At 35.7% G+C, this 12,262-nt stretch overlaps 1 protein-coding gene across 1 annotated transcript in view; it reads right to left on the bottom strand.

Moving 5' to 3' along the window:
- TRHDE (thyrotropin releasing hormone degrading enzyme) overlaps nucleotides 1–12,262 on the bottom strand; it is a 360,129-nt gene that overhangs the window by 138,506 nt on the left and 209,361 nt on the right. The window contains exon 6 of the mRNA XM_058673432.1: nucleotides 7,603–7,740. Coding sequence (XP_058529415.1) covers nucleotides 7,603–7,740 — 138 coding nt within the window. The remainder of the gene's footprint in view (nucleotides 1–7,602; nucleotides 7,741–12,262) is intronic.

The following is a 12,262-nucleotide window of genomic DNA, read 5'->3' as shown; positions in this document are numbered from 1 at the left end:
CATGCAGTTATGTTACATATAAAAATATTAGTGTATTGCATTCATAGAGAATCACTTCCCTTAGTGTACACCAAAACAATTCAAGCAAAATTATGTTCCCTATAACCTAGGCAAAAATCATGGGACAGTAGAAAAAAATGTGTGTCAGAAACCACAGATGTAAATCTTAACTTCCACAGCCTGGAATCAGAACAACCATTAAATTCCAGGGCCTGTGCCAATTATTGTGTGAACTGAAGATAGTAATGCATGCTATAGAGGTGGGACTAAAAGACACTAGTGGATATCAGATGCAAAACAGACCATCAGAAAACAACTGCTGCCATTATCGCCATCACTTACTTAAATAAGGACTTGTTGCCCACGTTACAGAAATGAGCCTAAGTACTACAGTCAACCAGTACACAGCAGACACTGTGAGGTTTGCACAAATGTATCAAACCAACTGTGTTCACTTGATAATGTGAATATAGCTGAGCATGATTAGAGAAGGCAAAGAGAAGGGACCGATCCAGAATATAAGGAGTTGCAAAGACTGGTAGAATAGGAAGCTGACTATGCTTGAGGTAGAACAGTGAGAAGACAGCAGGAACACAGCTGAGCAGGCACTATGGGGTCACATGAGGCCCAAGGTTAAAGGACAAGCCACTGGTACATGAAGCCATTAGAACAGAGTAGTTGGGCAACACAATCTTCCTTCACCCCCTTTGGAATTCATAGGAATTACACCTAAGACTCCTTATAGCTACTTCAAATGCCAACTCTTATTCCTAATTCCTATAACCAGATGGAACCATTCCCTCAGAAACACCATAATGCTGTGTTTATATTGTTTCTCAGACGTTACTTAAATTCAAGCCAATAAGTACTTATTAAGTACCTACTACACACAGGAAGGATAATCGGTCCTGAAGACACATTAGTGAAAACTCCAGGCATAAATTTCTCCCTTTATAAAGCTCATGCTCATTGGGGGACATGGGACATCAACAACACAATAAGTATTGGATAAATTATACAATGGCTTAGATGATTGGTGAGATGGAACAAAGTAGTAGGTCAGTGAAACTGAGGGAAAGGAATGAAACAACAAGTTGGCATTTCGAAGGGGAGACCTCTAGGGAGACTCTCAGGAAGGGCTTCAAGCACCACAGGCTACAATCACAGCGAACAGCTGGTCTCCACAGTCCTAGGGTAGGAGGAAGTTTGTGGACTTCCAGCCAAGTAAAGGAGATGGTGCAGCTGGCACGCCATCCAGGAATACTATGATAGGGGTAAGGAGTATAAAGGACTCTACAGAGTATGCTTTGTGGTGATTGTTTTATTCAGACCTAGTTAACAAGAGTGACAGCGGGAAGGCAAGGTCAGATTCCGGAAACATTTAAGAGACCTGGCTTCCTGACCATCAGGAAGATTTGATGTCAGCTTCTAGTCTGTCTGGTTACTAAATTTGTACTCATGTCATTCTAGAGGACTCTGTTTCCTCAATGGGAAAACGGATGTGCCTACAGAAATGAACACTACATGCAAAGCATTTCAGAAAATGCCATTTAAGAATTCAAATGGGACCCACCGCAATGGCTCAGTTGCTAAATCCTCGCCTTGCACACACCAGGATCCAATGTGGGTACTAGCTCATGTCCCAGATGTTCTACGTCCCATCCAGCTCCTTATTGGTGGCCTGGGAAAGCAGTAGAGGATGGCCCAAAAGCCTTGGGACACTACACCCACATAGGCAACTCAGAAGAAGCTCTTGACTCCTGGCTTCAGATTGGCTCAGCTACAGCTATAGCAGCAATCTGTGCAGTGATACAGAGGATAGAAGAATTTTCTGTCTCTCCTTCTCTCTGTAAAAATGTCTTTCCAATGAAAGTAAATAAATATATTTTTAAAAATTCACTAAGTGACATGTTGTTTCACATATAACTTTGTATAATTACCCTGTATTCCTGTGTTCCATGTCTATCACTGGGTACTCATGTTGAGTAAAGACAGTTTTATTTTTTTTACAAAAATAAGGAATCTGATAAGCAAAACTAGAATGTACTGTGTGATTGGAGCAAGTCTTAGCTGATGTGATCATGTGGACAAGTAGGCTGGTATCCTGGGGGCAACCAATGCAAATGTTACTGTTGTATGCTTATTCATTTCTAAGGATAATAGAAACAGTAAATATTTGCTTCCAATAGTAAAGTAAGATTTTCCAAATTTCATTTGTGAGATATATAGGCAGACCTTGCAACTGAATTTCAATCATAACTCACTCTTAAAAAGACTGTTCCCAGTGACACCTGGTAGATCTTCCTCTACTTGCTAACCATGTCCTTTTACTCCATGTCTTGTTGTTTCTTCTTCAAGATGCATCAACCTTGATACCAGAATTGCTGAAAAGTGTCCTTGTTTTTAAAAGATCTCTTTAAAACTGCTGAAGTCATTTTGAAATCTGTTCTTGCAAACTTGTAGAACTCTTCTCTACTTCTGCATCATATGTAAATTTAATGAGCCTCTGCACACTTTCATCATCCAGGTCATTGGGTCATTGATTCTTCTTTCTCTGTGTGCTTTTAGAGCAGAGACTATCTCAATTCATCTTTGCCTGTCCTTCCTGTCTGTGGACATTATGTTCCTGTTTCTACGGCACTATTAGATCAGAGCATCTCTAATTTGAATCCATTAAAAAGAAAACCTGCTACTTCACTGATTCACATTTTTTTTCTTTTAACAGAGTGACACATAATTTGTTCTCTTCCTTTTATAAAAACATCTATGTAACTTAATTTATTTTCATTTTATTACTAGCATGGTAACCAGACAGGTAAATCATAACATTAGCATCTTTTAGTTATCACTCAATATTTCTTCGAATACAACTCAATTGTTAAATTAACATTCACAATTAGTATCTGGCCTATTGGTTCCTAACTTGATAATCCGTGTCCTTGTAACATATTTCCCTATCAGAAGTTATTTAAAGTGGCATGCAATTACCAAGAAGGAAAAACAAAAACAGAAGTGGGAATAATTAGGATGATTATTAAGGTAATAATTATATGAGAAGCTAGCAAAGCACTAATGTACCAAGGGGTTGAGTGCTGGCAGAGGCTGACGTTGGCTGCTAACAAAGACCTTCACGGAGACATGCAGAGAATACTGGCAACCAGCTTTGTAAGTGCCACATTTGGCAAGACAAACTCCCAAGTTACACAGCCTATACCTCCAATCTCTGCAACCTTTCCTGAATTGTAAAGATCTATCATATAAAGTCTGTCTCTACCACACTTACAGAAACATCATTTTTAAAATTAAATTGTAATAGTACTCCCCTGATTAAACACTCTCTTGGTTCCTCTTGACTTGTCGAATAAAACACAAATGTCTTACTATGCCAGAAAAGGTCTTTCAATTCTCACTTCCCCTAGCCACCCAGCCTGTCTACTACCCCAAGCTCTTACTCTTTGGTGACAACAGGGAGGTCCTTGATGCAGGACTTCTTTATTTTCTATGGAAAAGTTTTTCTCTCCTTTTGTCTTTCCTGACTCTTTGGCACCTCCCATCCTGTGACGGTATCCTGTACATAGTTCTATCAGAACTCCAAGGATTCTAAAGTCAGCATCTTTAAATTTTTCCTCCAGAGACCATATTCTTTGGAAAATCATTTCACCCCCATTTTAAGTGATGCCAGGTGCTTACCAGTTATGTACCCAGTTAATCCCATGGCCAGTAGGAATAGTCAACCTGAGTGGACACAGGACTGGATAGTGACATCTACCACATACACAGAACAAAACATGGCTCTTCGGGGAAACACACGCAGATGCTTTCAAAACGAAGAAAATTTACTCTTTCTCTGAGGTCAGTAAGATGACAACACTGAAGACCCTATTAGCCTCAATGTCTTCAGTATCTATTTAGGAATCAATTGAAAATTAGGTCAGATGAGGTTAGGGAAAACCAAATAAACAATGAAAGGTAGACTTATCATGATAATGTAAAATATCTGACTCATTCATTACTAAATGAATAAATCTCAGACCTAGAAACTACTTATCAACACATTTTTTTTCTTTTTGCTCCTTTTTTATTACTCAAGATGGTTTCAGTAGGCTATCTACAATTAAAGTGAAATATTTCTGGTTCATATTTACATATTATTGCACTATTTCTATGCCACCTCTATTTTCATTGTTCATAATAATCAATGACACACAACAACACAAGGTCTAGAATTGAAAAAAGGGACATTTATAAAATGATTTCAAAATAAACACCTCAGCCAATTGTTAATCAAACATGGCAATTAGGGCCCAGCGCCATAGCCTAGCGGCTGAAGTCCTCGGCTTGAATGCACCAGGATCCAATATGGGCATGGGTTCTAATCCTAGAAGCCCAGCTTCCCATTCAGCTCCCTGCTTCTGGCCCGGAAAAGAGTCCTTGGGACTCTGCACCCGCTTTGGAGACCTGGAAGAGCTCCTGGATCCTGGCTTAGAATCAGTGCAGCACTGGCTGTTGCAGTCACTTAAGGAGTGAATCATTGAATGGAAGATATTCTTTCTGTCTCTCCTCCTCCTCCCTCCCTCCCTCTCTCTCTCTCTCTCACTCACTATATATATATATATATATACACATATATATTTTTTCATATATATATACATACATACATATGTATATATATGACTTTGTAATAAAAATAAATAAATCCCTTAAAAAAACATTGCAATTAATAATGTTGACACTGAAACCTGATTTTCATTGGTTGACCATGAATTGATGTGCTTATCTTAAAATGAGGGTCACAATAATAAAATAAAACAAAATCCCCATAAAATGAGTGTCAAAATTAAACAACAAATGTAAAATTCTTGGCATATGGCATAGTGTCCAACAAAGAACAAGCATTCAACAAATGTAAGATGTTGTTGTTTATGCCTATACACTCAACTATATTCAACTGTCATTCATCTCAGAATTTCACAATTTATCCATTTCATTTTCAAATTTAAATTGATTATTATGTATTATTCAAAAATTTGCTTTCTCACAGGAAACATCTCAGCCATGTCAAACTACAGAACTAGATTGAAACACTGAGATTATCAAAAATAGGTCCCCGAGATTTCAGCTCTAATGCTCTAATCTTAATTTTTTTCAAATCAACATTAAAATAAAATTTTTCAGGTATTCCAAAACATAACTGAACTACAAATTTTCTCTACATATTTAGATGTTTGATGTTTTGCTATGTGGGTGAATACAGATAATGAAGTCTCATCAGGAAAGCATGATGAACAAGTAGACAGAAAATCAATATGGACACAGAAAACTTGAATGACTCTATCAACCAACTTGACCTGATTGGCATTTGTGGAATATAGCAGCCAGCACCACTGCAATATACCTCCTTTAAAGTGCAAACAGTACACTTACCAACACATGCACATTTCTGCAAAATCCAATAACCCTTGATAAATCGAAGAGGTTTCAAGTTACCCAGAACATATTCACTAGCTATAGAAATGCACAGATTTAGTAACAGTTTTATGGAAAACCTTCAAATATTTATAAGCAAAAACAATAGACATGGAGTAGTCCATTCATAGATTTACAAACCAAATGGGAAATTACAAAGAATCTTAAAATGAATAAAGGTGAATTCTTGCTGTAGTCAAAGATGTGAGGATTGCAGAGATAGCAAACTTGGATGGAAGCTTATAGCATAAGTGATGGGACTTCAGTAGAAGTAAATTCACAAGAAATGATCTCAGATTATACCTTTAGAAAATTAAAAAAGAGAACTTAAACTGTGAAATAAATTATGAAAATGATCATAATCACAATTAGAAAGGTAATCTATGAAACAGAAATCCAGACACACGATCAATGACACTAAGTATGTTCTTTTGAAAAGATGAATAACTTTGATAAAGTTCTATATAACAAACCAGGAAAAGAGGCGCATACATAAGCTACCAATTTCTGAAATTAAAGGTATACTATTAGATTCCTTTGTTCTTAAAGGGATAGTAAGGGAATATTAATGTACAGCTTTATGCTAGTAATTTAAAAATCAGATGAAATGGGCCAAATCATTGAAAAAAAAGAGAAACAAACTTCAAAACTTATTCAACAAGAAATAAATAATCCGAGTAAGCCACCATATAAATGCAATTGAATTATTATTTCAAAACCTACCCATGAAAGAAATTCTTCATCTATACTGTTGTATTGTCAAGGCTTTACACTAAAATGCAGAGTAAAACAAGGCAATTGTATTCTTTGTTTTGTTTTTTTTCACTGTCTTTAATAAACTGAAAATTTCCAAAACCAATGATATCTAAAGTAGATACTCTTTATGTGTAAGAGGCCATTTATATAGTTAATCAAGATAGCATTTTTAGTAGTTTATTCATGTTAAATTAAAACTGATATAGTCTCCCAGAATTAGGAGTAGAGAGGAAATAACTATAGACATGTCTCTAAAGCATGTCAAGCTACCTTAGTAAATCAGCTTCTACATTATATTTAAACAATTATTATAATTCAATGTGCTAAATGCAAATGAAAGAAAATCTTACAAAAATATCATATATAAAAAATCACATATATAAATTTGTCATGTTTCTACACTTTCAAGCCAATGCAATAATTTGTGATTGAAAACAAATTTTTTCTAGTAATAAAATCCACATGCTTACAAGTGCATACTATAGCACCCCCTACTAGTGACTAACTCCTGTGATAGTCATAACCCAGAACCTGAAAGGAAATCCAAATATCCCAATTATTGTATCAACAACCTCTGACAAAACGTTGACCTCTGGTGTTAAACACAGAAACATTTTGAACATTATTGAATCAATAAAATGTATATAGAAGATCCAGTGATGAAAGCTGACATTAAAAAGATCAATAGATTTCAATATTATTTTAACTACTATTAAGTAACTAGAAAATGTAAAACAGGGTGCACATTCTCATGTTTACAATAGAACTAAGGCATAGTTGTATAAGATGAGCCACAATCCATGTAACAATGGAATAAAATTAATATTGTACTTACTTTTTATGTCTAATTGCTGCTTCACATTCTTGTTATTATTGAGCCTAGTCATTAAAACTTTATTTTTATATTTTCCATCAAGGAAACATGAGTCATTTTCCAATCTTCCTTAAATAATACTTCCTTAAATAATACTTCACATTACTGCATGTGTCTAGTCACATCAGCTAACCAAAATAAATAAATATTTAAAGGGCATTCATGAAAAATAATTTATCACTTTATAGGGCAGCTCTCTTATTAATAACAATAAAAACTGACATTTACATAACAACATTTGTACAGCAATTTCATATGAAGACTCCAAATATTTATTAATACTTCCAAACTCATATGCATTATTTGGCAAATATTTATCTCCATTATACTGACTTATAAAACAAAGCTTAATTCAGAAAATGACATGAACCTGGTGACTCTACATGTTCCAGCTTACAGTCCCTTTTTCTCTGCTAAGAAGTAAAGAACAGAATATCTAGCACAGAATAGCTTGGCTACCTTGATAATAAAGCATCACTTAGCACAGGGAGTTTTTCTATTCCCACCTTTTTATACGCAATCCAGTCAAACACCCTGTCAATATCTGTGGCCTGAAGCACTTCTTGGGACACTGGATGAGAACTGGCCAAACCATCAAGTAACATCACTTCATGTAGAACATCCGTCAGGAACCTTTGCTTTTCCTGCAACACAGTAGAAGGGATAATACTATAGGTGATTCACGGTTCCCACAGAGTAGTTGTGACAGCATGAGCAGAATGAGTGCTGCTTAATTGACATTCTCACCAGTCTGACCTGGGGGCATCCAACTCTACAGAGATCCCAGTAAAGAAAATGCCCTAAAATTACTCTAAAATGAAAGCAGCTGATTTGGCCATTACGGAAATGAAAAACAATGGACTATAATTCCCCTGAAAGAATAAAACAAGGCCCTTTGTACCTTAACATTGTTGAAACAAATTTGGAACACAATTACACATCGAAATAAGAGGATGGCTTAGTTGTACCCTTTACAGAATCAAGACTATGACAGCAACCCCAAATAACTATTTTAGATAACTTCAAGAACATTGTGTTGTTATTTGTGTCAGTGATTTCTAGTACCATTTTAGTAGCTCACTCTTTGCTGTTTTTCTGTCCTTCCTACTTCCCAAATTATCTCTAAAATCATTTTATGAGACCACACACATAGTAGAAAGCATACCAGGCACCAAATAGATGTGATGGATATGGAAACTGAGTCATGCACAAAGGTTCATCAGCATTCATAATGTATTACTGTGGAGTAGCCAAAATAACTAAAATAAAATTTTAGTCACTGCAGGTACAGATATTAGTATTTTCTCTAATAACAGCTTGGTAGTTACTGTGAGAAATCAACTGTAAAGAAAAGGAGCTGTGTTTCTTGTGTGCTGAGGAAATGTACTTCAACACATACACACCCCCTCCATGTTTCATTAACAGAAATGCTGGCAGCTTGGTTTCCCTGCCTCCTGCCTTTTCTGAAACGGGCTTGGGGACTGAAAAAGTAGCTGCCAGAGATAACTAGGGCTAAAAAGCCCCAAGATAGTTGAGACCTCAGGAGTGTCATTACAGAGATTAAAGACTCCAATACTTAAATGGCTCTACCTAATCCTGAACTCATTCCTGCAGCTTCCTAGTTTTAGTCAGCAAATAAACAACACGTTATTTCTGAGAATCGTAATTTCAAGCTGAGAGTACACCAATTCTAGATTTAAAGAAATGGAAATAGAGAAGACACAGATTTAGAAAAGAATACTTAGCTGGCACACATGCACATGACTTAAAAAGATATATCTGGTCACTGGCATTTGCTTAATAATTCAGTATACATAAGTACCATTAATTGTATAACCACAATTAAACAACCATCTACTCCGATGCTTATATTTTTATCTCTTTAAAGATGTACCTATTGATTCTATATTTACTCAGAGAGATAAGTAGAGAGAAAAAGAGAGAGAGAGAGAGAGAGAGAGAGAGAGAGAGAGAGAGAGAGAGAGAGAGAGAGAGAGAGAGAGAATGAAAGAGCAAAACCAGGAGCCAGGAGCTTATTGAAGGTTTCCCGCATGACTGGAGAGGCTTAAGCAGCTGGGCTATCTTCCCTTGCTTTTCCCAGGTCACTAGTAGGGAGCTGAATTGAAAGTGGAACAGCTAGGACAGGAACCCATACAGGACAGGAACCCATACATATTCTGGCATCATAAGCTACAACTTAACCCACTGCACCACAATGTCAGCCTGAAGGTTTGTTTTCTCATGGCTTGTGCTATTGTCTATGGTTCATATACATGATTGCTTCAGGCCTCTTTTTTAAGATTTAAAAATGTTCAAAATTTATTTATATAAACAGGACAAATTTCACCTATATTGCAATACAGATTTAGGAGGTTAGTGAAATTTCCCATTGTTCCTTCCTTCCTGCCCGTATCCACACCCCCACTCCGGTCTTTTTCTTTCTCTCTTTTTTCTTTTTCTTTCTCTTTCTTCTGTCCTTTATCTCTCTCTCTCTCTCTATATATATATATATATGTATATATTTCTTTCTCTTTTCTCTCTTAGTTTTAAATGTCCTAAGAGTTTTATAATAGTATATGTCCCATAAAGAAGACTGTATAACTATGAATAAAAACTGCTGGAATGCTGCTCCAGCACCTGTATGATCAATGACGAGAAGTTCAAGCTTAGATATAATTAAGAAACAAATGTGACACAAACTACATTGTCAGGTGAATTTCTTAATTTACAGTGAATTCAGGAAAGAAGAGTTAAATATTAGGATTCAAAACTTTAAGGAAATTGGTGTCCATATTCTTCATCTTAACTCCACTACAAAGCAAGAATAAGATCTCAAAATAACCTAGATTTAGAAAACAAGGAAAATCTTGATAATCTTTGAAAATAAATAAAAAGTAATTTAGGCAAATATCAAATTCTCATATTGTATTTTAAAAGGCATATTGAAGCTTTATATAATATGGTCAATGCAAGAAATAAAGCCTAATTCTACTTCAACTTGGGCAATGAACACTTAAATACAAACAGTACCAGTTGAAGATCTGACTCCACTGTGAAAATAACTAAGATTCAGCATCTCAAACAGTGATTGGCTGCTCCACTGCAAACCACTCAAACACCAAGTCTAAAACTACATGTAAAAAGGGGCTTAAAATTGTGTTTTATTTCAATCTCAATTTTTACAAATAAATACGCATCGATCAGTGTTAACAGTTAGTAAACATATCTTGGTTGCTAGAAATGTGATTTTTTTTTAAAAAATATACTGTAATGTAAATGGTATAAAATTTAAAAACACAAACTAACAAGGGAAACTTTCTTGTTGAAATAAATACAAATTACATATGATGTATTCTCTTATGTTCCTATGGGAAAACACATAAACAATCTTTACCTAGCTCACAAAATTTCAGTGAGTAATACTTTAATTCATTCACTTAAGATTCATCTTCTACGTTATTGGGAAGAATGATATTCTGTAATTGAGAGGGGAAACATCATATATGCACAAAATTAATGACAGAAAGCAAAGGTGAAGGAAGAGAGACCCAGCAAAAGAACACACAAAGCTCAGAAATAAAGTTCGACCTAGAGGCAAACCCAATTTAACAGAACTATGAAGAGTTTCCAGGAGAGAAGGTACTATTTAAAAAAGGTATATGTCATTATAAAATAAAACTTTATCTTAGCTCTCCTCTCCCTGGTAGGGACCTTTATCATGTTTGAGTTCAATCATAACAGCAAAAGTTAGTAAACATTGACGTATACTGTTTACTAGCAATTCTGAACATTTAAAAATACAGCAAAGCAAGTTCTAGCCCTAATGTTAATAAGAGATAAAATAGTTGAGCATGGTAATGAAAAAAAATGCGTTCTTTTACACACTAGAGAACAATCTAGAAGCACTAAAAGGATTTTGAGAAAACGCAACATTGTAAAATAGAATTAGAAAGCTTAATGAAAAAGAAATAGAATCTGATTTGGCCCTTGCAGGAACTTTGCAGTCTGTGTGCCTGCGCATGCATGCATGCCTACACATGTGTATCCACTCAGGCAACAATGTGTTTGCCATGAATCTTCAACATCCACCTTTCATTTTACAGTAGCCACAGCAGGTGACCTATCACTTTCAGAAAACTCCACAATGAAGCAGCAGTAAGGAAAACTTTACCAGCTGTTGGAAAACAGCTTGAAGTTAACAGTTATAAAACCTCAACCTTAACAGAGACACTAAAGAGATTTGCTGCATACAGACCTACATTTAAACAATCACAATCATGTTAAACATGTTACTTCATTTTCAACTGTTTGCAAAACAGATTTAGAGAAAACTGCCAAAGAATTTCAAAAATGTAAAGCAAACATGGGCAACTGCATGCACTTGACGATGAACACAGTGGAAACAAGAAAGCTGCCATTATTCTGCCTATTTATTCATTCCTTTGGAATACATATAATAAACTCCTAATCTCTGCCAGATAATGTGCTGCATTTCAGAATAAATAGGTGAATATAACCTGGTTTCTGTCTTTAAAGAACTTGAAAGCAAAAGAGAATATGTACAATGAAAAAAAATAGTGCAGTTCATTATCATATGATGGATGCCATAAATCACAGAGGATGAAATGATTAATTAGTTCACAAAAGCTTTCACAGAGGAGGTGGCATTAATGTGGGTGGTTCAAGGGTGACAGCTTACACAGATAAATGGAAGGAGCGACTCCATCAGGGTAATTCCAGGGCATAGGGAACACGCCAAAAAGCTGCTCCGTTGGTATCCTCAATTAGAGGGTTAAAAAGCGTGGTCTTCACAAACAGGCAGTGTTAGACCTAACAACCTAAGACTAGGTCTGAGGGAAATTAACCTGCCTGTGATGTGTGGCAAAGTCAAGAGACAAAAGAAAATGATTGCTCTAAGAGGGGTTGCGATGGCGATGTATGACAACCAGGTATTGCTTGAAGGACAGTCGGATCTGAGAGATATTTTGAATGAAAAATCAACTACATTCAATTCCTTAGTGTTGTGGGATGATGGAGAGGAAATACATTGAGACAGTTGCATGGCTTTTAGATATGTTAGGGAAAGGAAACTACTGACAGAAATAGTGAAGTTAAGAGAAGTTTATTTGTAGGAAATGCTAAAAAAGATCAATTTAACCCAATTTG

This window comes from Ochotona princeps, chromosome 15, assembly GCF_030435755.1.
Source record: "Ochotona princeps isolate mOchPri1 chromosome 15, mOchPri1.hap1, whole genome shotgun sequence".
Lineage (NCBI taxonomy): Eukaryota > Metazoa > Chordata > Mammalia > Lagomorpha > Ochotonidae > Ochotona > Ochotona princeps.
Note: the sequence above shows the minus strand (reverse complement) of the source record. Positions and strands in the feature narration are given on the sequence as shown.